This window comes from Felis catus, chromosome B3 (assembly GCF_018350175.1).
Source record: "Felis catus isolate Fca126 chromosome B3, F.catus_Fca126_mat1.0, whole genome shotgun sequence".
Taxonomy (NCBI): Eukaryota; Metazoa; Chordata; class Mammalia; order Carnivora; family Felidae; genus Felis; species Felis catus.
Genome location: NC_058373.1, coordinates 134,978,814 through 135,004,241, shown reverse-complemented (window position 1 = coordinate 135,004,241; position 25,428 = coordinate 134,978,814). Strand labels below are relative to the sequence as shown.

Below are 25,428 nucleotides of genomic sequence, written 5' to 3'. Positions count from 1 at the left end.
TTGACACTAGCTAAACTTTTCGGTTGTCCAGAAACCCACTTAGGTCCTATGTTCATGTGACTCATCTCAAAGCAGTTTCCCACTTCAATAATGGCGCCCCATCCCACTCAGTAAAAGCTAGAGTCCTTACAATGGCCTACCAGGCCCTATGTGATCTCTGTCCTCCCACTCCTACTTCTTGGTCCTCATCCCTTATCATCCTTCCCCACCCCACTCTGCTCCAGCCATCCTTGCCTTTTTGGTAATCCTCTAACCTGCCAAGGATTCTCCTGCCTTAGGACCTTTGCATCAGTTGTTTCTTTCTGCCTGTACTGCTCTTTCCCAGATACCCACATATTTCACTTTGTTTTTCCTTAAGTAAGCTCTAGGCCCAATGTGGGGCTTGAACTCACAACCCTGAGATCAACAGTCGCATGCTCTACTGACTGAGTCAGCTAGGCACCCGGATATATGTCATTCTCTTAATTACTTCAAGTATCTGTTTAAGTATCACCCTATCAGTGAAGCCTTTCCTGACTGCCTTCTATAACATTACGAGTGTCCCCTCTCCTCATATCTTTTCCATATTATCCTTACCCTGTGTGTGTGTGTGTGTGTGTGTTTTCTTCAAGCAGTCACCTGTCTTATATTTACTACATTTTGTTTATCAGCTCTCCCTTCCCAATGGAATGCAAGCTCCAGAGACCAGGGACTACGTATGTCTTCTCCTGCTGTATCCCCAGTGCCCAGAATAATGGTAGACATACCAACTCTCAGGTCATCTGTGTGCTACATTTTTGAAACTTTACATACACTTAAAGAGAACTCACCAGGCACCAGGCACTGTTCCGAGCACTTAAAAACTATTACCTTATTTAATCATTCTAACAACCCCATCATTCTCCATTTTACAAACGAGAAACTGACGCACTGAGAGGTTAAGTAACCTACCCACGCTCATACAGCTAGTGACAGATCCAGGCAGTCAGGTCCCAGAGTCTGCATACCTAGCTCTTCAGCACTGATGTCTTCCAAAAAAAAAAAAAAAATACACGGAAAACATTTGATAAACACCTCCGGAATGGGATGCAAATTCTTCATTTAACAGCTTTTAAGGTGGTCTGCGTTTTAAACTTCATGGGTTAAATCGGCTTCTTGAACAAAGCTCTTGGTATATTCAAGAACGCAGGGTTTCAACTACGAGCTGTAAAGCTACCAGGGAAAATCACTACTATAGAAAGTAACCAACATGTTTTTCCTGCACGAACAAGAGTTCGCAACCCATCCTTTTTACTTGTGTATCCTTAACTCCTACCCTAGTGTCCGGTACAGAGCAGCCCGACAAGCTGTAGAAGAAGCGACACAGTAACCGATAAGTAAAGCCTCTTGCTGCACAGTGAGCGACCCCGCAAGTGCCCTTGCGATGCTGAATTCGTGGTACAGTTAAAATTAAACACTCAGGTTTCACCGACACGGGGGGGGGGGGTCCAGGAGCTTTCCGGGCCGCTCTGGCTTCGAAAGGCACCACTCGCAGAGGGCTCTGCCTGAAGCTCAGGTGCAGGGAGCAGCCGCCACTGCGTCATCCCTTGTTCATGAGACCACACCCCCAGCGGCCAAAGCCTGTGCGCTACGTGGAGGCTGACCTTGCCCTGGCCGGCCGCTTTCGGTCCTCCGCGATCCCACGCTCCCTTGCGCCAAGGACGCGTCCGGCGGCTCCGCAGAGCCCTTCTATGCCACCGCGGCTCCTCTCTATGATCCATTGCCGCGTTTAGAGTGGGTGTCATGGCGGTCGGCGTCGAGTTGGCAGGAGTTGCCTTCGGAACTGGGGAAAGTCGCTAAAGCAGAGGAAGAAGTGGCCCAACCCGGACGGTGGGAAGTCGTAGGAATGAGCAGAGGCCTCGCGGGGTTGACTATGGCACTGGAGGCGGGCCCCTGTTAACGTCCCAGGCCAGGCCTCTGCGTTTCTAGGCAGAGTCGGGCCGTTGGTGGGAGCCCCCCGAAGCCGGCGTTGCTTAGGAACCCCTCATTGTGTTGTCGAATCTTGAGTGTTTTGATATGGACTAGCCTCGCGAAGGCGGTGGTTCGAGGACATCTGGCGGGGTCGTCCGACGACGCTGGACCCTTTGCTCGGAGCGGACCGGGTCGTTCTCTAACCTGCAGCGATGTCGTCCTGGCTTGGGGGCCTCGGCTCCGGCTTGGGCCAGTCTCTGGGTCAAGTCGGAGGCAGCCTGGCTTCCCTCACTGGCCAGATTTCAAACTTTACGAAGGATATGCTGATGGAGGGCACGGAGGAAGTGGAAGGTAACAGCTGGAGCGATGGGAGGGAGGGTTTTCCTGGGACCGTGGGAGCTCCCGTTTGGTTCCCGCTTCCATCCGTCAGGAGTGTCACTCCCTTTTTTCTTTACACTTTTGCCTCTTCTTAACCGATTTTCTCTGATGAAAGACCACTGGGGTCTGGGGAAGAGTTCTGGTTGAATACTCTGTATACCTCAGAATGAAACTGTTCCTGCATCGAGTAGTTTATTTTTGTTTGGTTCTTCCACGCCCACCGCTTACTTTGCCTTTAACTTGGGGGCGGATCTGATCTTGATCCTTTTCCTTTGTATTGACTCGGTTAAAAAGTATCTGTGCCTCACACATAGTCACTGTATTCCTTCGATTTTTAACAGTTGAAGCAACTCATTAAAATATTCACAGAGTCTTAAGCCCTTTCTGACTTGAACGTGTTGTTAAAACGTTCCAGCTGAAATGTATTTTTGTGCCTACTGACCATTCCACCCATATTTCGACAGTAAAATGAGGAAGATAGCCCATTTGGGCAACTTTCGCTCATTTTTGAAGTCCTTATTTCGCTTTACTAATGAAGAGTGACCCAGAGTTACGTGGTGATCGATAGTTATGTTAACTAATATTTTGATTTCTTGGTATTCTTTCCGAAAGTAGTATTTAGATCTAAAGAGTACTTTAATTTCAGTGTAGGTCTGCCTCCAGAGAGAGGATGGGCTGGTTTTTTGGATGAGAGCACTTCCTTGGATAATTTTATTTCTTATAAATTAATAAACTAGCATTCTGGTTTAACTTTTTATCCTGATTTAATCGAGCCTTTGTGTTTATTGGGTTGAAATAAACCCAATTTTGATAAATTGATAAAAAGAAAGTATATTTAGAATTTCTGCCTTTCTACAAGGGAGAAATTTTGGAGAGCTGCAGAAATCATTTTACTGCTTGGAGTACACTTTGGGTGGGAGGTACATTAGGTGGGACAGGTTGGGGATGAAAGGGAAAGGAAAGGGTCATGTGACTTTGAAATTTAGAACCGAAAAGGGCTGGATAACAAGGGAAACGACTCTCATTGTATCCTAGTTAGGGGAAAACAGCTGGCTATTCCTAGAAAATAGCATCCCCTCTGACATGACTGTCCTGTAGGCTTAAGGCGGAATTCATTTTGTTCTTCCTACCAGATGTGGTTCTGTATTCTCAATTTTAATGGTTTCATCATCTGCCCAATCTCCTACACACGAAGTCTTTGTCACTTTTATTTTGCCTTTCTTTTCCATCTCCTGTTTCTAGTTGGTCATCAAATCTTGTTCATCCTGTGCCAGAATTGTTTCTTATATTTGTCCTTTCCTTAATTCTCCCTTTTTCTCTATTTCGGTAGCGCTTTTCTCTCCCTTGTACTTTGTCCTTCCCATCCCGTCACCCGTTTCTCCCTCCTCCACTCCTATTTTCTGCGTGTTGCCAGTTTTCTAAAACATTAAGTGCTTTAAAATCTTTTAGCTCTGTTCCTTACAGGATAAAATCCAAACCTCTTAGTCTTGGGACACTGGAAACCTAGCCTCGCTATGATCAACGTCCCTTTTCTAGTCCTAGCTGTTACGTCCTCTTCTCTTCACATTGCTGTACGTGTGCACGCTTACATACACATGCGCGGTTTGCTTGCTTGCACCCAGAGCGTTTGCCACATGGAACTTTGTGAACTACCTGCACAACTCCAAGCCTCTGCCTGGAAAGCCCTTCCTTTTCTACTTCCTCCTCTACCCTCCTTTGCCTGGAAAACACTTTTTTCCGGTATGACTCTGCTCATGTGCCCGGTACTTGGTGAAACCATTTTCAGTCCATGGCAGGTAGGCGGAGTTGATTGCATGCCATCTGTGTTTCAACATAACTTTGTGGATCTCTCTTGGAGAGCACTTACCACTTTGGGTTATGATTTACCTCTTTCCTTGATGCCCAGGGTACGGATTATATTTTATTTACCCTTATATTACTAGTATTTGGCTCCTTCCTTGGTACATAGTAGATGCTTAGTAAAAAAAAAAATTGCTGAGTGATTAAAAATCTGCCAAGTTGCTTAATGCTTCTCTTATTTTCCCTTTCTATTAAAATAGGACTTGCTTGGACCTAATTTACTGATTTTGTAAATCATTTAAAAACAGGGCCAGTTCACGTATCCATTTAACAAGTAATTATCTACCTTGTGCCAGCAGTGAACAAGATAACAGTTCGACAATAGCACTGTTGGTACAGCTTGAAAATCCTCCGTATTTACAATATCAGAAAGTTGCTATTGTACCAAAAACTGTACTGATTTATTGAGGCTTAGGAGTTGGGCTTTTAAATTAGACATGGATAAATTCCATTTTCATGCATTTCAAATTGTGGGATCTTTAGCAAATTATTAAATACTGTAAAACCTTGGATTGCGAGTAACTTGTTCTGAGTGTTCGCAAGACGAGCAAACATTTGTAATAAATTTTAACTTGATAAAAAAGCAATGTCCTGCACCACGAGTAGTACGTGACGCTGGATGTCACATGATCACAACTGAGCCATTGGTTCTTGAAATTCACTGACATACAAGTGCTTTGGATTACAGGCATGTTTCTGGAATGAATTATGCTTGCAAACCAAGGTTTTACTTACTTAACCTCTGTAGGCAGAGTTTCCTTATCTGCTAAATAGATAAAATCATACCTACTATGAGGTTAGGAGGATTAAGTGAAATGAGTGTAAAATGCCTAGCAGATGGTAAGCATTAATAAACAGTAACTGTTATTTTTGTTTTCCCTCAGCAAGGAAGAATTTTTTGATCTGCACAACGTCTCCCCTTTATTCTTAAAAAGGCCATGATTTTTTTTTTTTTTGTGGGTGGAAGGGGAGGAGGGCTGCATAAACCTTTTTTTATCCCTCTTTGAAACAATTGCTGCTTCTAACAATGACCTTCCTAAACAGACTAGATTATAATTTGTTCTCTTCTGAGTAGCAATTAGACAGTCCTGTCAGAGTTTCAAGCAAGATGTATAAACAACCACAGAAGCAACCGCACCTGGTGATTTTCAAAACAAGAAAAGTGGGTTTGTCATTGTTTATTGGATGTCACTTGTATTTTCTTTTGATTTAAACTGTAAATCAGAGAAGTTATTTCTATAGTATTGAAGTGCTGTGGCTGATGAAAAACCTTACTGCCTAGGAAAAAATCTTAACTGTGTGGATGGTGAATTTTTGGGAGCATCAACAGTGCCATTTTGATACTGCTGGCCTCTGACTCCCTGTAAAGAAAAATTTTTTTCTTCATTAAAACTTTTTTTTAAAGTAAACTCTATGCCCAGTGTGGGGCTTGAACTCAGCGACCCCAAGATCAAGAGTTGCATGCTCTACCGACTGAGCCAGCCAGGCTCCATCTCTGACTCTCCTTTTAAACGAAAATGTACAAAAGCAGACTGAGCTCCTTTGCATTTTAAATAAATTGTGCCCGTTTTAGTTGAAATGAGTGTTTTAGTGCATTTTTATTCTTCATTTATAGGTCATTATTGTTTTTACAGTGTTGGGAGCAGAAGTTGGAAATAAGGCCTAAACCCTAGTTGTGTAAGTTTCATCTAAAATTATACTAAGCCGGGCGCCTGGGTGGCGCAGTCGGTTAAGCGTCCAACTTCAGCCAGGTCACGATCTCGCGGTCCGTGAGTTCGAGCCCCGTGTCGGGCTCTGGGCTGATGGCTCAGAGCCTGGAGCCTGTTTCCGATTCTGTGTCTCCCTCTCTCTCTGCCCCTCCCCCGTTCATGCTCTGTCTCTCTCTGTCCCAAAAATAAATAAACGTTGAAAAAAAAATTTAAAATTATACTAAGCCAACAGAGAGAGATTGAATTTGTCAAACTCAATTATCCATATAAAATTTTAATGAATACCTCCAAGGGGGAAATGTAGGTGTTCTACCTAGGTGCAGACAATAGGCGAAAAGAGTAACTTACATGACGATAAAGAACATTTGTGACAGTAGGAAGTTGTGGTAAAAATCAAGTGATATTTGTCTTTTGAATTTGATCCCAGATCATACCATTCTGATGAAAGCTCAGTGAAATCTCTGTACTTTAAAATGCCTGTTTATTCACATGGTGTTGATCATATATTCAGTGTATGCTGTTTCTTTCGTAGCAGAATTACCTAATGCTAGGAGAAAGGAAATTGAAGCCATTCATGCAATCTTAAGATCAGAGGTAAGGAAAATTAAAGACTATTATTGAACTTAGGTTTTTCTTTTTTGAAGGCATGACAGTGACTCATACTGTATTTCAGTTCTTTTTACTGCACTGCTTACCACTTTTATCTCTTCCCCTTTATCTCAGGTGTTTTTCAGTGTTATCTTCTTTTAGATGAAGAATGTATGTTGCTGCACTTTGCTATTTTATATTCCTGTCTCTGCTTCTCTATGCTGGATGTAGGAAAACAGCCACGTGTAGACATCATGGTGGCAACAATTGATCAAGGAGTTACCATGTTCTCATAGCGTGCTCAGTTACAGTAGTGCATTTGTTCAAGTATCATGCAAAGAATGCAATTCTGTTCGTTCTAGACTTCTCTAATTTGCTAACATTAAAAGAAGTGTGATATCTGTATACAAAGAAGTTACGGGTATAGGTATACCAAATTAATCTCACCATTTCTTTTCCTGTTGTTAGTGCCTCATGGTGACTACCTCCGGACATTATACTTAATGCGGATGAGGACAACTTGGGAAGGGTTCAAAGGAAAGCCATAAAGAAAGTGAAATGATTTAAAATGGGATCTATTGTAAAGTACTAATGACACTCAGCCTTTGGATAAGAATGGTGAGGGGTGAGGGTGTTAAGCACGTTTTCCTCTTTGCTGAGTCCATAAACAGAGAAAATTGAATTTAAAATATCAGAAAATATTTACTGACAAGCACTAGTAAATTCTGGCCCAGGATACCGAGGCGAGACTGTGGAATTTGGAGGTAGAGAGATGTCTCAAGAGGGACTATCGTGGTATTCTGTCTCAATAGAATATGGCAGTTTGGTGACACCTGAGTCCTTAGCTATAATTGCCTAATAAGTAGATGCTTCGGTGACAGATGAACTTAATAGCTTCTTTCTTTGTACGGCCAAGATAGGAAAGTGTTACTGTAATCCCTGAAGAAATCCTTACGAAGGCACTCATTAGTACTGGCCCACCCAGAAAAATTAAATGGTAGAGTTGTGTTTAGTGGCATTAATTTAGGTAAATTCACCCATGTACATTTGGGGGAAAAAGTAAATATAGTTAACCTGCTTAGTGAATGTCTGCTCTTTATTCAGCTTGAGATCAGAGAGAGAAAGATCTTGTGTCGCTCTGTCAATCTAAATTCTAATCTCTCATAGGGTTATCGCTGGACTATGGCGAGCATGATTCTAACATTCAGAAATATTTTTGAACAGGGAGGGGAACAAAACATAAGAGACTCTTAAATGTGGAGATTAAACAGAGGGTTATTGAAGGGGGTGTTGGAGAGGGGAATGGGCTAAATGGGGAAGGGGCACTAAGGAATCTACTCGTGAAATCATTGTTGCACTATATGCTAACTGATTTGGATGTAAATTAAAAAAATAAAAAAAATATTTTTTATATAACGCATCCCCAGATGAAAGCCACCTTCCTCATTTGCTGCTTATTCACAGTAGCATGAGCTGCTCAAATACTAGAGGAAAAGAGACTGTTGGAATTCCCAAGGGCTTTGTTTTCTGAGGTGATTTTGATCCTTGCCATGTGTCAGCACAAAAGAGCTTCATACTCTAACCCCTTACTTGATTGTGCAATAAGAGATTAAGGTGGAACTATGATTGAAGCCAGCAGGAAACTAAAAATACAAAATTCTATTTAGAAAGTTTTAGTATAGACAGAGGGTGTTGTGTTTTCCAGAGGAAATTAGATTTGCTTACAGACATTAATACTTAAAGTGGACTGAATTAGTTAGATTTCTTCAATTTAATTCTCTGAGCCAAGAAAAATAGGCATCACAATTCCCATCTGGATCCAGTGAACTCTTTATTTTTTATATTAAATTATTTTGTGAGTAATTTACAGAAGTAGGAATAAGGTGATAATGAAAAACTTTATTACAAAAAATCAAAAAAAATTTTTTATGTTTATTTTTGAGAGAGAGAGAGAGACAGAGTGTGAACAGGGAGTGGCGGAAAAGGAGGGGGCACAGAATCCGAAGCAGGCTCCAGGATCCACACTGTCAGCACAGAGCCCGACATGGGGCTTGAACCCACGAACTGTGAGATCATGACCTGAACTTAACCGACTGAGCCACCCAGGCGCCCCAATTAGAAATTTTTTATTTTTATTTTTATTTTTTTAATGTTTATTTATGTTTGAGACAATGCGAGAGACAGAGTGCAAGCAGTGGAGGGGCAGACAGAGGGAGACACAGAATCTGAAGCGGGCTCCAGGCTCTGAGCTGTCAGCACAGAGCCCGACGCGGGGCTCGAACTCAGGAACCATGAGATCACGACCTAAGCCGAAGTCGGATGCTTAACCGACTGAGCTGCTCAGGAGTCCCCCTGATTAGAAATTTTAATAAGAATATAGCAAATCGATATTTTCCATATGTTTCTGGTTTTGAAAATATATACTCAAAATAGGCAGTGTTTTTTGAATGTAGTCGGCTGCTTATTAACTCTTGTGCATGAACTGAAATGCATCTTATTTGTAAATACTGGTTCCAGATTTCAGTTGTATCTGTAATAGAGTTTAGTTGATCATGACTTCTGGTTCTTCTTGACTTGTGTCATTAAAACCAGTTTTTTGTTTTTTGTTTTTAATTTTATTTTAAAGAGAGCAAGAACCCGAGTGGAGGAGAGGGATAAGGGGGGGGGGGAGAGAGAGAGGAGAGAGATCGAGAATCTCAAGCGGGTTCCATGCTCGGTACAAAGTCCAACATGGGGCTCTCGGTCCCACGACCCTGGGATTGTGACTTGAGCCAAAATCAAGAGCCGGATGCTCAACGGCGCCACCCAGGTGCCCCCAAAACCAATATTTTTGACGACTTTGATGGCTCATGATTTTGTTGAAGAGACGATAGCTATCATCTTTGCTCCATAATTACAAAGCCAATTTATAAATACTAATTAGATTTATAAATACCAATTAGAATGATCAGGCTACTGAATTTTTTCCATTTTTATGTCTTTTTCTTCCCAGTCACCTTTGTATACACACTTGCCTGCAGCATTTATCAGTGTATGAACTATATCAAGTAAACTTCAGTGTACAAATATCATGTATAATGAAAGAATTTGGTCACATATCCATTTAGCAAAGTGGGATGGCTCAGGTCCTTGTCACAAAATATTGGGAGATAAAATCATTTCCTATTGAATGACTAACTTGCTGAGAACACCATGTTTCTTTTTTGTTCTTAGAAATATATTGTTCACTCATCAGTTCTGGGGTTTGAGAAAATTGTTCTAGGATATTGTTATTTGAAGACTTGGTTGGGATTTTGCCTCTACAACCTGTTCACAACCATTAGACTCTGGAGAGCTATTTTCTGTCTCTTCACATTTATCTTCTGTGTTGTCTTAATAATTGTGAAACGTTTTCCTCTGTCAGTTTTCTTCTCTTTTTTGAAATGAAAATTCTGAATTTGCAGCTATGTTCAATGAAAGCAAAACACAACAGAATAAAAGAGACACCACAAAGTTGGTGTCTCTAGCTTTTTCTTTTTAAAAGATGATGTAATGCTTTGGACACTGCAGTCAGAAAACTGGTTATTTCACTAATCACTGGGTGATTCTGTCAGTCTTCTCTTTTCCTATTACATAAGACTTTTTTAACCTAGTTGAGAATAATTGATGAATAATGATAAAGAAAAGTTTTAGGATGATAAAAAAATCAAAATGTTTCAAGTACAGAAAAAACAAGGTCATTACAATCTCATGAATGTTGTTAGATTTTTAAAGGGCCCGATATCCCCTTATGATAATGACAAGATAGAATGAGATTTAGTTAGTTATAGATTTTATTTTTAAGTAAACTCTGTACCAGTGTGGGGCTCGAACCCACAACCTCGTGATCGATAGTTGCACACTCCACCAACTGAGCCAGCCAGGTGCCCCAAGTTTTGTTTTATTTAAAAAATAAGTGGGGCGCCTGGGTGACTCAATGATGTTATGGTTCACAAGATCAAGCCCCATATTGGGCTCTGTGCTGACATTGTGCGCCTGCTTGGGATTCCGTCTCTCCCGCTGCTCCTCCCCAGCTCGCTCTCTGTCTCTCTCTCAAAATAAATAGATAAACTTAAGAAAAAAATAAGTAAATTTTCTCTCTTTGTTGGCGGACATCTAAGAAAGAGTAAAAGTCATAAATATCTGTCCTTACGCATAGTTAGGACTGCTCAACAAAGAAACTCACTGAGTAAAGTTGGTTCCGACCTTGATGGTGTAACAAGGGTTGATCAGGATGGAATAATTTAAGGATATGAGAATGTCGTAGATTTCAAGGGCAGAAATCATAGCCAGACTTTAGAAAGGGGCTGCAGACAGAACTGCAGACCACCAGGGATTTGTCTCTTATTTTTACTCCTCTTTGTTCTTCTTTGCATGTGTTTATTCTTCATCCTTTCAGACCAGCCCTCTTGGTTCCATATTCCATATTCTAGAAAATATGGCCACTGACAAGTGATATGTTACAGATCAGCTGCATGAAGAGAATCTGTCCTTCATGTACTCTGTCCGTCTTTGTGACTCTCATATGGACAGGGAGATGAGGGCAGAAACACAACTATTGGCCAAATTGGAAGTTTTCAAGTTCTCATTCTCACCAGAGTGCAACAAATAGCCTGAATTATTTTTATCTGAAAAATCCTGGAGTGGACTGTTATGAATAGATTTTGACTTCAGTATATTGTGTTGCTTTAACTACGCATGGTGTTTTCATGTTAAAAGATTACAGAAAGTCACACGAAAGCAGCCAATAGAATAGAAGGTAATTAGTTGTGTGACTTTGGGGCCTGTGTCTTAAATTTCTTCAAGATAACCAAGATTTATATTAGATTTCTAGAGACAGACTCTCAAACTAGGGTTTGTGTGTGTTGTAATTTTTCCGTTGATTTACTCCTTTGATTTTCTCTGCGAATTCATCCAATCTCCCTGGATCATAATTTTCACATCTGTTGATGTAAGAAATTCCTAGACTCTAAGAAAACAGGTGACCTTCTCAAAGTGAAAAAGTCTTCACCTTCTATCACGAGCTTTTTTTTTCCCTACCACATCATTCACCTTTTTCTCCGTTATCATTGTTAACCCGTGTTTGTAGGTATTAGTAGAATTCTTAGAAAGTTATCTGTGATAATTTGTAAATTCTTTTGCAAAAAGTTTTAGTGTCCATTTATCTTGCTCCATTTATGTGCTTATTCATTCAAATTCAAGGAATGATAATATATAATGGTAATTTAATATTTGAGTACCCAAAATTTAATTAATTTTTTAAACATGTTTTCCAAAATCTTAAAAGACTATAACGTCTGGATTCATTGAATTAGAATATTTCATGTACTTTTAACTTTTCTTTTTTTTTAAGTTTATTTATTTATTTTGAGGGAGACAGAAATAGCACAAGCAGTGGAGGGGCACAGAGAACGAGAGAGAGAATCTCAAGCAGGCTCTGCACTGTCAGCACAGGGCCTAATGTGGGGCTGGAACCTGTGAGATCATGACCTGAGTCGAAACCAAGAGTCAGACGCTTAACTGACGGAGCCACCCAGGTGTCCCAGCTTCTAACTAGTTTTTGAACTGAGTCTCAGTATGCTTTTCAAATTGTTTTTTTCAGAAGTGCCTCAGGAACCTGGGGGACAGGCAGACAAGTAATAAGGTGCTTTGGCCTCCTGCCTGTACTTCAGCAACAAGTCTTTTTTGAAATGATTTCTATTAAAAAGTTCTATTTGGGGAGAAACCAGAAGTTGAGACGTGTAATCCAGTTTATTCGTTAACTTGACATATATTGTGTACTGTAGGCTAGACCCTGGATATGCAGAGATGGGGGAAGCATTGATCATTGGCTTTTTATTAGCAGAAAATCAAATAAGCAGCATTTTTTTTTTTTTTTTTACTTTGGTTCAGAATTTTGCATAATCTCTATTAACATGGCTATTGCACTTGTAGCTTTAACTGAAAGTGTACTTTAAAAGCCAGAATTCTGGGGGCACCTGGGTGGCTCAGTCAGTTAAGTGGCTGGCTCTGAGTTTCGGCTCAGGTCAGGATCTCACAGTTTGTGTGTTCGAGCCTTGTGTCAGCACGGAGCCTGTTTGGGATTCTCTCTCTTTCTCTCTCTGCCCCTCCCCTGCTCATGCTTACTCGTGCTCTCTCTCTCTCTCTCTCTCTCTCTCTTTCTCTCTCTTTCAAAATAAATAAACTTTAAAAAAATAAAAAAGCCCAGAATTCTGAGAACTTTTATATTTTATATCATTTTCTGTGTGAAGCAATATATTTTTCATGATGCCATTCACATAACTGTTACTAACATGTTTTACTTTAGTCTTTTTGTTGAAAATACTTTTTTCTTTGCTTCTAGAATGAGAGACTCAAAAAACTTTGTACTGATCTAGAAGAGAAACATGAAGCATCAGAACTTCAAATAAAGCAGCAATCTACAATTTACCGAAATCAGCTACAGCAGAAGGAGGTAAAATTTATTACAATTACTTCATATTTATTTCACTCTAATGTATTTAGGAGGGTTTTTGAGAGTTATAAATCAAGCTATATACAGATCGAAAAACATATTGAAACGGTGATGAAGTTAATAATCCCCAACTCAGTTTGATACCAGTAATTTAACAGGAACTCTAAGCTTTTCTGTTGTATTTATATTTTATAAGCTAGTCTTTAATTTCTACTTTCCCAAAGAGGAAAACTCTTTCAATAAAATATCTTTAGGCATCTGTTGCTTATAATTTCTGATTTTATGAAACCTAATTTCTCATCTATTTACTTTAAGTTGTCAATCAGCGTGATAATTGCTAATGACATTTTTTAAAAATGATTTTGACTACTAGTGTTAATATATATTGAATTGGCATTTGCTTGATTTTCCATGGGAAAATAGAATATTAAGTATGTTAAGTTGACTTTACATTGTTCTATAAATATTTTTTCCCTTTAGTTTGTTAGAAATGTTTATTTTGGAATTGGCTTATCTTTTCTTCGCAGTGCTGGTAATAGATATTCTGTAATTTAACCAGTGTTATCATGAATCCTTAAAATATAGATGATGTTTCCATATTTCATTCTGTTGAATTTTCTTCAGTGTTTAGTATGTAAATGGAATTCAGTAAATGCTCCTATTGAATTGAACTGTTTCTTGTTTTATCCAGATCATTTGGGCTCTCTTCAGTCTGTTGAGTAAATGTTCATTTCTACCATAATTTCACTGTATGAGTTTTTAAAATTTAAATACATTGTTTTTTAGTTCTTTTAGTGACATACTAGATGAAAAATGAAAGTAAGCCACATTAAAGATAATTATAAACATTTAAAGAAGAGGTTAAATTTCCAATCTGTTGGGAATTGATTTCATAAAATACAATAAAATTACTTCAAAAATAAAATGAATATAAAAAGGCAGAGTTACAGCTTCGAGTTAGAGCTGAAGGCCCACTTATTAAAAAGATTTAACAGATTATAAAATTACTCTGTCAAATTGCTTTAAAAGACTTTAGGCCTTACTCTTTCTATTCCTGTACCTGTCATGGACTGGTAGTAAACATTCATGCCTGTAGTCCACAGACCACACTTTGAGCAGCAGTGACTTCTAGGTATTACAGTAGAGCAGTGGTTCCCACCCAGGGGTTTACAGCTGAATCATCCATGACACCTTAAAAAAATACACATGTTTATGCCCTCCAGGAGATTCTGATTTTAGTGTCCTGGGAAGGGACCCTGGTATTGGCATTTTTCAAAAACTTTATAGGTGATTCTGATACTCACATCCTAATTGAAAACACTGCTGTGGAAAATTCAGCATTTAATTTTCTACTTAACTGAATATTAGAGGGCAAATTAGGCATTTAAGTTTAGAAATGCCTCTTTGTTAGAGCTTGCATTTTTTAACTCTACAACTTGATATGTGTCCATTTTATAGTCAGAACTTGCTTTGTGTTAAAGCTATGCTTGAAAAAATTATGAATTTCCATACTTTTTACCAGAATGAAAGATAATATGTGACTATACTTAAGATCTGCTGTTTTCTGCCATCATTATGATGTTCATAATCCCTAAAGATGCAATTCATGTCATGACATTTATGGAAAAATGAATGAAATACGTGCACTGCTATAAATTTCTATTAGAGAAGAGGCTCTGATGAGAAACGTGTTTGTTAATATATTTGACGTCATTGTGTTTGGTTTTTGTTTGTCTAATTGCTTGGCTTTACGTGCATAGAAATATTGTTGGCTGACTCCCAGTATCAGATTCTCCTCTTTCGTGGCGGGGTGTCTTCTGGAGTAGGTATTTTATAGAAAGCTTATCTCAATTCTCCCTATCTTACTCACTTTTATATTTTGAGTAATCTCTCACCCAAAATGGATCTGGCATTATGGTATGTCCCGTAATTTCTTTTGGACAGTGAGGTGGTATTGCCAACCCTCAGTCAAAACTCCTCTGTAGGTTTCAGTATTTTTGTACTATTCTTTCCCTGAGTAAAGTCAAATTTTCACCGGCTCTTTTTTGCCAAGGCTAAAGCAAAGGCCTCTTTCAATGTATGTTTTCCTAAGACTCACGGGCTAATAACCACAGGCTCACTGTGCTATCTAAGATTAGATTAATAAAGCATTCTTCCAGCTGTTGTACAGACCAGTAGAAAGTTACCTCTGATTCATGGTGCATTTTAAGTCTAAATTCAGCCATGATCAGTTATATAAGACTGTTCCAAAGATGCTCTAAGGAAACTTCTGATACGTAGGCTGATGCAGCTTTCATTTTCTCTTCACTTAGAGTTTGATAATACAAATAGAACCCTCGGAAATTGCCTGTACTACCGGATACATCGACAATAGTAAACCCGTGTTTAATTGAGAATTTAATTGCTTCAGTTAACATACGAGTGAGATTCTGATCTTCGCACTATTTGAAATATTATCTGTGCTTTAACTGGTAATCATGTTGGGTTTTTTTTTCATGTTTGGTTTTTAAATCAAAATGTGTGGTTAGGCTATTATAAAATACTAGGATTCAGTTGGTAGAGTTACCATCATTGGATAGTTTTAAATCATTATAACTTTTAATGTTATGAATCTGTAAAAAGATCAATGTGGTTATTTTAAAGTATGTTCTCTAAAACGCAGATTATAAATGTATAGGTAGAAATCAGCCATCTTAAAGCAAGACAGATCGCACTACAGGATCAGGTGCTGAAGCTTCAGTCAGCTGCCCAGTCAGTAAATTCAGAAGCTGGCCGAGTACCAGCAGCGCCTGCATCGTCTTCATTTGGTTATGGCATCAGTCGTCATGCTGCTGCTTTCCATGATGACGACATGGACTTTGGTGACATAATTTCATCACAACAAGAAATAAACAGATTGTCAAATGAAGTTTCAAGACTGGAGTCTGAAGTTGGCCACTGGAGGCATATTGCTCAGGTTGGTAAAATTGCCATGAGTTTTTGAACATTCTTAGTAAAGAGAGTGGTTCTGAATGTAGAACTTTTGGTATCAGAAAGAACCCCAGACTAGGAAATTGAAAACCTGTATTCTAATCCTGCCAGTGATTTTCTGAGTGATTTTGATCAGATCATCTTTCTTTCTCATCTTAGTTTTTTCCTCCCTCTATAAAATATTTGGAAGAAATTCTCAAAAAAGTTTAGAGCAACAGAACTATGTTTTAGAATAAAATAAAGGCACGTCGGGGTGTCTCAGTTGGTTGAGCGTCTGGCTCTTGATTTCAGCTCAGGTCATGATCCAAGGGTAGTAAGATCAAGCTCTGCATCGGGCTCCTTGCTGGGCGTGTAGCCTGCTTAGGATTCTCTCTTGTTCTGTCTGTCTCTTTATCTCTGTCTCTCCTTCCCTCCCTCCCCCCCTCCCTCCCTCCCTCTCTCCTTCCCCCACTCTCTCTGTCCCTCTCTCCCCCTCTGTTTCTCTCCCTGCTTGCACGCACCTCTCTCCATAATTAAAATTTTTTTTTTTCTTTTAAATAAAAAGTTACAAGTCCAGGACTTAAAAGAGATAAAAATGGAGTTGCTATGGTTGAACTAGCCATCTTTTCCCTGGGAGTCCCTGAGGCTTCTTTGACAGCAATGCCAGGGCTCCGAGATACCAGATTGAAACTACTTGCAGAGATGTTCTCTGAAGTTCCTTTATCGTTAGTTACGTGTAAGGTGAAAATTTGATCATTGGTATCATAAAATACATTAAACTATTTTGTATTATTTTTTGTGCAGTAGAAATTAAATCTTTGCTATTTGGACAGTAAACTTGCTTTTAAGGAACACTTTCCATCTTATATATCAAATTTTATATACTATTGATATTGTCAATAGACGTGAGACCCGAAGTAAACGCGAACATTGCACATTTGGATTTAATTTCCTCAATGTAGAGAAAAAGTATAAAAGTAAAGAAATTGTTTCTTTTTGTGAGTGTGATCTAGTTATATAAAGGAGAAACCCTACCAATTATTTTTTTGCTTCTCAAGTTGCTAGACATTTCCCATACCCAAAATACATCTTAGGATGATCAGCTTGTCCATTTTATCTTTAAAAATGTAGTAGCTCTTAAGCTACTATAACACTGTAGATTCCCTGTCCTACCTTCAGAGATTAGGATTTTGTAGCTTATTTTAGGGCCTTGGAAATTGCATTCAAACTGTAAATACCCCAGGTGATTCTGATACGTATTTTAAGAAACATAAGATTTCATAGGGAAGAGGTGTTTTTTGAGTATGTATATATAAGCATATCTTGAATGTTTACTATATTACCTATAGTAGGATATCATGGTGGAAAAGGCATAATTGGGATCTTTCACAGGACTTAATTTTTCAGCAAGGCATAGTAAAACTTGTGTTATATTTTACAAGATGTTTGTATATATGCTATCCTAATATATATTAATCTTAGTAACTGTGTGAGGTATTTATTACCTCTGTTTTACAGGTAAACAGAGTAAACGTTTAATACACATATTGTCACAGTGAGTAAGTTGTGACTCAACCAGACATCTTTTGACTCTGAATCCTGGAGTTTCTGGTATACTTTGTTCCTTTTTTTATCCAGAGAGCAGCTTTTTGTTCCCTAACACACTGTATAGTAAATGTTAAAAAGATAAATGAACAACATTCAGCTTTGAATGAGAAGAGAAAAATCCAAAAGTTCTTTTAATTGTTAAACTAAAGGTTGTTCTGTATTGGGGTAGAGATCCAGGTAAAATCATTTTAGAAAGATTTTTGCTGGGTTGTGATTAGAATTAATGTTGGATAACTTTCCATTTTGAAACATTTTCTTCTAGGAAGCTGTTTGATTATCAAATTTACATTTTGTTAAGCTAAGTAAAATATTCTCTGGTGTTCTCCTTCTTAACAGTTATTTTGTAAAAGTGTCTCCCTAATTAGTTGACAGACTCTTGAAAATTATCTTTTATTTGTTGTGTATTACAATTGGACTGGGTTCTTCAAAAGTGCTTGGCATTCTTTAATCAGAATTTGGGAAATGCTCCCTTTTTTGAAAGATGTCATTTAATAAAATTAATTTGTGACTTTCTCTTTTACAAGAAAATCAATACAATTATTTTCTAATTCTGTTTTTCTGATCTAGACTTCTAAACCACAAGGATCAAATAGCTCTGATCAAAGTGAAATCTGCAAACTGCAAAGTATCATTAAGGTAAGACAGGTTGTTGGAACAATGGCTATTATACATCTAAAATTGGCTTATTAAAAATATATGTCTAAATTAATGGAAGGCTCAGTTATAAAGCTAATTATATAGAGTATGATTGTTTCTTTTCCATTTCGTATCTTCTTTCTTTATGACAGTAAGGTGTATAAAAATGTCTCTTCAAAATTGTTTGGTTTTGAACATTTATTTTTTTTAAGTATATTTCATTAGTCTGTACTAGTTACTATATCTTGTAAAATGGTCTTTATTAAAACAATTCCAAGGTTGCTGAAGTTTTCAGGGTTTAAAGGATATTGACAAAATAAAATGCTAATACTATTCACTGTAACTAATTATTTTCCTTTAATGGTGGAATTTTGCTAGTTTGTGTCCATTATTATTTCATTCAAGAAAAATTTTAGTTACATAAAATTATCATATGGCACTGAATTGTTTTTAGTGTATAAATTATTGTCAGATATAGAATTTTTTAGTTTTTGGTTTTATTATTATTGTAATACTAACATGGGTGGGTTCCCAAGTCAGACCTGTGTTTGAATCCTGCCTCTACTATTTACCAGCTGTTCTACTTTGGTCAAGTTACTTAATCTTCCCAAGCTTCCATTGGATCCTTAGTACAGTAGATTTCATAATACCTTCCCTGTAGGATTGTGTTAAAGTTTAAACGTAAAGCTCCTTGCCAAGTGCTGGCACTGAAGTAAGCGCACAGGATTAAGGAACAACCTTACTTGTCTTCTCAGGAAGTAGAAGCTAATTTATAGATTAGGATTCTTGGGTCACAAGCAACAGAAGTCATTACTGGCAAAGTAAAGCAAAAGAGGATTTACTGGAAGGACCCAGGTTAGTCTGTCCACAGGATTGAAAGAAGTATTGAGCGTTTTGGTCTTAGGATGGACAGGATTGGGAATAGCATTGGGGATGGACAGGATTGGGAATAACATTGGGGATCTAGAGAGTGGGACACAGTGGACCAACTTTTCTGGGTGTAGCTATCACAGTGCTTCTGGTCCAAATAATTTCCGTCTTTGAAGGACTCTGCTCAAGATCTGGATTCCTAGGAGAGAGACTGGTGGTCTCAACTTGGGTAGCAACATGCCTTGGTTAACAGTTTGGGAGTCCCATCAAGACTGGTGGAAGGAAGGGCTGAGCAAGAGATGGGATAATAGGACACCAGCTACAGACTGAAGGTTGGCACTGGCATCGATGGGATATGTCACTAGCAAGAGAAGCTCATGGTCACAGATATGAAGAAAAAAAGATATTCAAATTGTTCTTAAGACCCAAGAAAGGCAAGGGTAGAGTCAGAATTGTCCAAATTTGGAGGCTGTGTTTAAATTCTCTTCAACCATAGTGTGTTCAGAGAATTATTCTTAATACACACTTCTGCACAATGAGATAGCTTAGGTGTATCATTGATTATAAATGGGGTTAACCTTGTTTTTATTTTTTAAGGAACTTAAACAGAACCGAAGTCAGGAAATTGATGACCACCAACATGAAATGTCAGTGTTACAGAATGCACATCAACAGAAATTGACAGAAATAAGTCGTCGGCATCGAGAAGAATTAAGTGACTATGAAGAACGAATTGAAGAACTGGAAAAGCTGTTACAACAAGGTTGTTAGTTTTTATTAACTTAATGTATTAGATGATATAATTAAAAGACCAGCCTAGTAATGTGTGATCAAGTCACTGACGTAAGCTTGGACTAAGTTCTAAAGAATGAGTGAATGACTAGTTCTGTTCACCTGCCGGAAATTTGCAGTGGCATCGCTATTATCAGGATTATGTGGAAATTGGGCCACCTGCATGGCTCAGTCGGTTAAGTGTCCGACTTCAGCTCAGGTCATGATCTGATCTCAGATTCATGAGTTCAAGCCCTGTGTCGGGCTCTGTGCTGACAGCTCAGAGCATGAGTCTGCTTCAGATTTCGTGTGTGTGTGTGTGTGTCTCCTCTGCCCCTCCCAAATAAGTAAACATTTAAAAAAATTTTAAAAAGGAAAGATTATGCAGAAATGGAAAGGTCCATTTGCCTTTGTGACAGATAGTTACAATACATAGATTTCTTTGTATTGTTTGGTGGTGTTACTTTGGTAATAAATGATTAGAAGTATTTTCACTCTGGGGCACCTGGGTGGCTCAGTTGGTTGAGCATCCGATTTCGGCTCAGGTCATGATCTTGCAGTTCGTGGGTTCAGGCCCTGAGCTGACAGCTCAGAGCCTGGAGCCTGTTTCGGATTCTGTGTCTTCCTCTCTCTCTGTCCTTTCCCTGCTGACACTGTCTCTATCTCTCAAAAAATTAATAAATGTTAAAAAAAAACTTAAAAACCAATAGAACTATTTTCACTCTCTTTTAAATTCATATACATAGGCTTTTTAGTAGTTCATTCAAATAATATTTTTCCTCGACTGTTTATTTTTAAAAAGCTTTATTATGAGGGCAGCTGGCTGTCTCAGTCAGTGGAGCATGTGACTCTTGATCTCAGGGTCATCAGTTTGAGTCCCATGTTGGGAGTAGAGATTACAGGGGAAAAAAATCTAAAATAAAGATGCTTTATTATGGTAATTTTTAAAAAAAGTTTATTCATTTTTGAGAGGGGGGGAGGGGCAGAGAGGGAGACAGAGAATCCCAAGCAGCCTCCACACTGTCAGCACAGAGCCCAACGCAGGGCTTGAGCCCACAAACTGTGAGATCACGAACTGAGCCAAAAGCAAGTCGGATGCTCAACTGACTGAGCCACCCAGGCGTCCCTATTGTAATTTTTTAAGACTTTGTTTTTATAACAAAATTGAGAAGGAAGTACAGAGATTTCCCACATACCCCTGCCCCCAAACGCATGCCATCCCTACTATCACCATCACTTAGCAGAATGGCACATTTGCCACCAAAGATGAACCTACATTGACACATCACGATCCCTCAAAGTGCATAGTTTACCTTAGGGTTGACTCTTGGTGTTGTACATTCTGTGGGTTTGGACAAACTTATGCACATATTCATCATAATATACAGAGTAGTTTCAGTGCCCTAAAATCCTTTCTCCTCTGCCTACTCACCCCCCACTTGCCCTCCCCACCAGTCTTTTTATTGTCTCTATAGTTTTGCCTTTTCTAGAATGTCACATAGTTGAAATCATACAGTATGTAACCTTTTGAGATTGATTTCTTTCACTTAGTAATGTGCATTTAAAGTTCCTCCATGTTGGGGCGCCTGGGTGGCTCAGTCGGTTGGGCGTCCGACTTCGGCTCAGGTCACGATCTCACGGTCCGTGAGTTCGAGCCCCACTTCAGGCTCTGGGCTGATGGCTCAGAGCCTGGAGCCTGCTTCCGATTCTGTGTCTCCCTCTCTCTCTGCCCCTCCCCCGTTCATGCTCTGTCTCTCTCTGTCTCAAAAATAAATAAATGTTAAAAAAAAAAAAAAAAGTTCCTCCATGTTTTTTCATGGCTTGATCCCTCACTTCTTTTTAGTGCTGAATAGTATCACATTGCCTGGATGTACCACAGTTTATCCATTCACCTCCTGAAGGACCTCTTTGCTTCCAGGTTTTTGTAGTTATGCATAAAGCTGCTATAAACATCATTGTTCAGGTGTTCATGTGGGTAAGAGTTTTCAGTTCCTTTGAGTAAATACCAGGGAGTGCAGTTGCTAACCATATGGTAAGGGTATGTTTCATTCTGTTAGAAACTGCCAAACTGTCCTCCAAAGTGGCCCTCCTGTTTTGCATTCCCACCAAGAGTGAACGAGAGCTCTTTTCCACATCCTCATCAGCATCTGGTGTTGTCCATGTTCTGAACTTCGGCCGTTCTAATGGGAGTGTGATGGTATCTCGTTGTCTTAACTTCCAAAGATTTTCAGGTTCTCACGTCTGTTCAATCTCGTAGCTGTATATAGCAAGCTACTAATCTCTTGGTAGCTGACATTTGCTGTCCTTGATTTTCTGTTCATGTTCTAGGTGGCTCAGGAATTGCAGTCACTGATCACTTGAAAATCCATGAGATGCAAAAAACTATTCAGGATCTACAAACTGAGAAAGTAGCGTCTACAAAAAAAATTGAAGAACTTGAGGATAAACTAAAGGACATAAATACAAAATTATCTTCTGCAGAAAATGACAGAGATGTTTTGAAGAAGGAACAAGAACGCCTGCACATTGAAAACAGACAGATAAGGGAAGAGTGTGAAAACTTGAAACGGGAATGTAGTAAATTGCAGCCTGATGCCGTGAGGCAGGGCGATGCTGTGACAGGAAGAGAAGGAATCCTGTCGCAGGGTGAATCGGTGCAAGAGGAAGTGCTCAAACTGCAGCGGGCACTGTCTGGTATAAAATGTTTGGAACTTATTGATGATGGGTGTTTTATTGCGTACCAGTTGTTTTAGAGGCACACTGAGTACTGTATGGGAATGGAGGAGTCATGGAAATGACTGTGTAGAATTTGAATCCAATTGTTGGTTTCGCTTCAGTGCCATAATTAACGGACAACAAATAGGAATTTTCTACTAAAAAGGCTTCATTCCCTGCCTCATCCTTAAGTATTTACAGGGGACTCATTGCTCTAGGAGGCAGTGTAGATTTTTGGGAAATGTTTAGTAGCTGTTTATTGGGAGGAGGTGTGGGTGTATTTCTGTTAATCTGTGTAGAACCAAATACTTTCTGGAACTCATTAGGGTCCAGACCCTCCAGTTAGGGAATGCAGCCTTCCTTTTTTAAAATTCTGTATCACCTTTTGAAATGATGTCCTGTATCTAAGCAGACACAAGAGTGATAACCATAGGTCTTTTATCATTTTCCATGCTGAAGCTGGTACTTCGTTACCATACCTGTGTTCTGTGTTAGAAAAAATAAGTTATTGAATGAAATAGGCCAAACACCAGTATTCGTTCATGCCAGGAAAACATAATAGGAGCTCTTTAGCTGCAAAGATGTGTTTTATTTTGCATTTTTGTCTTCTCACAGTATAAACTCTCACATTATGAACTGATTGATTCTTGCTCTGGAGGGTGTTTCTAGCCCTTGGGTGCTCTGCTCCCCGGATCCCCGCCTCCAATCTGTCTCACTTGCCTAGTTGTTTATCCTGAGTGCCTGACCTGGATGACCAACTCTATAAATTCATATTAAAGTTAGGTTCAGGGTCACCGTGTCATCGTCTTCCTCCTCCTCCTCCTCCCCCTCCTCCCCCTCCCCCTCCCCCTCCCCCTCCTCCCCCTCCTCCTCCTCCTCCTCCTCCTCCTCCCCCTCCTCCTCCTCCCCCCCTCTTCCTCCTCCTCCTCCTCCTCCTCTCCCAGCCTTAGTGATTGGTGGCATTTACCAGTTCGCCAAAACAGAGAATTTGAAGTCATCACCTAGCATATCCTGAAGGTTCTATTTCCTTAGCATCTCTGGCTTGGTACTCTTTCAGAGGCATTCTAGGGTTTCTCACAAGTGCCTCCATTCTAGGAGCTGCCAGGAAGGCAAAGAGAAGGCTGTTGACTAGGGATCTAGACTTCTTTCTTGTTTGACTTCAGAGTATCTCTGCTCTTTTCAAAATAAATGTATCTGTTTATTCCACATATTGGGTGACTCAGATGAATTCATTTGCTTTAAAAACAAACCTACTGCCCTAGTCCTTCCTCTTTTTCCAGTTTCCATGCCACTGAATAACTTCAGCCGATCAATTTTCTTTTGCCTGATTAACTGTAGTAGTTTCTTCATGGAGCAGAATAGCACAGTAGTTAAGTACATGACTGTGCTAGAATCCAGCTCTGTCACTAATTCAGTGACGTTGGGCAATTTAATTACCATCTCTATGCTTTTGTTTTTCCATCTGTGTAGTTGGGATAATGATACTATTTTCCATAGTTACAGTAGTAGTAATGGGGATTCTCTGAGTTACTACCTGCAGAGTTCTCTCTAGAACAGTGGCTATCCCGTAGTAAGCATTACAGAAGTGTTAGCTGTTATTATTTTCTGGTCTCCATGATTCCTTGAATCAGTTTTTTTTCTTTCTGCAGCAAGGATGGTTTTTCAGAAACTCAAAACAGTTTACTTCCCTGATTGCAATACTTTGTGGCTCCCTTGTGAACTTCAGGATAAAGTCTAAACCTCATACTTGACATAAAATGCCTTTCATGATCTGGTCCCTGTCTCCCCCTTTAATTTCAGTTCTTCCCATTCTCCTCACGTGCTAAGCGTTAGCCGTACTGAACTTTCTATACATCTCCTTAAGCCGATGATGTTATTGTCTATTAGGTCTGTCGCCTTTGCATTTGCTGCTCTGTGGAGTGTCTCTGTTTCTCTCTGCTAATTCTTAAGTACATTACAACTCATTGCAGGTATCGTATCTACTGGGAGATACTATGCTGCTGCTTTCCTAGCCCTCCTCACCCCTCTCCCACCCCCAGATCGAGCAGGTGTTTGTCCTTTCTGCTCCCTGTAGCACCTTGCGCTCCCTGTATCATACTGTACTGTGGTCACGTGTTTACTTGTTTGTCTTTCCTCTGAATAGAAAGCTCCCTGAGGGCAAGCAAGGACTAAAGGTTTTCATCTGGTTGTCTAGCAACTGACCTCACAGTAAACGTTCAGTATTATCTGAGTGAACATTGAATAAATCACTTCAGCTGGACTTAAAGTATTCTGTCTTTGTGTTCTTCCAGAACTATTTCTATATATGGATCTATCCATAATACCAGCTTGAACGGCCTTTCTGTCTGTTGTCATGTCCAAGTCACTTTATTTATGTTTTTACTGTTTGTTTATTTTTGAGAGAGAGCGTGCGCCACATGAGCAGGGGAAGGGCAGAGAAAGAGTGAGACAGAGGATCTGAAGTGGACTCTGTGCTGACAGCAGAGAGCCTGACATGGGGCTTGAACTCAAGAACCATGAGATCATGACTTGAGCCAAAGTCAGGTTTTTAAATGGCTGAGCCACCCAGGCTCCCCTGTCATTTCTAAGTCACTGTAAACATTGAGAATTGGGGCACCTGGGTCGTTTAGTTGGTTGAATGTCAAACTCTTGATTTCGGCTAGGTCGTAATCTCACGGTTTGTGGGTTCAAGCCCCATGTCGGGCTTTGTGCTGACAGTGGAATTCTCTCTCTGCCACTCCCCTGCTCACTCTTGCGCTCTCTTGCGCTCTCTCTCTCAAAATAAATAAGTAAATTTTAAAAAATAAAGAATTGAGAGATTATTGTATTATTGTGGTATAAATATGTATTCTTATTTTTAGCCATTTCCCCTCAATCTCAGTCCTTTTACTCTTTCCTGTACAAAAGCTAATCAACTCATTTTGAAACATTGTTATTAGTGTT

General features: G+C 39.4%; 1 protein-coding gene across 5 annotated transcripts in view; it reads left to right on the top strand.

Moving 5' to 3' along the window:
• Positions 1-1,745: 1,745 nt before the first annotated feature.
• Positions 1,746-25,428, top strand: part of TRIP11 (thyroid hormone receptor interactor 11) — a 62,036-nt gene continuing 38,353 nt past the window's right edge. The window contains exons 1-7 of one of the 5 annotated variants that reach the window (XM_045060410.1): positions 1,746-2,280; positions 6,409-6,470; positions 12,826-12,936; positions 15,614-15,892; positions 18,061-18,129; positions 19,597-19,762; positions 22,099-22,464. In XM_045060410.1, coding sequence (XP_044916345.1) covers positions 2,142-2,280; positions 6,409-6,470; positions 12,826-12,936; positions 15,614-15,892; positions 18,061-18,129; positions 19,597-19,762; positions 22,099-22,464 — 1,192 coding nt within the window. In that variant the 5' untranslated portion in view covers positions 1,746-2,141. Of the gene's footprint in view, positions 2,281-6,408; positions 6,471-12,825; positions 12,937-15,598; positions 15,893-18,060; positions 18,130-19,596; positions 19,763-22,098; positions 22,465-25,428 lie in introns of those variants that run through there. The other 4 variants (XM_019833523.2, XM_011283457.4, XM_011283456.4 and 1 more) reach the window with 4 other exon arrangements.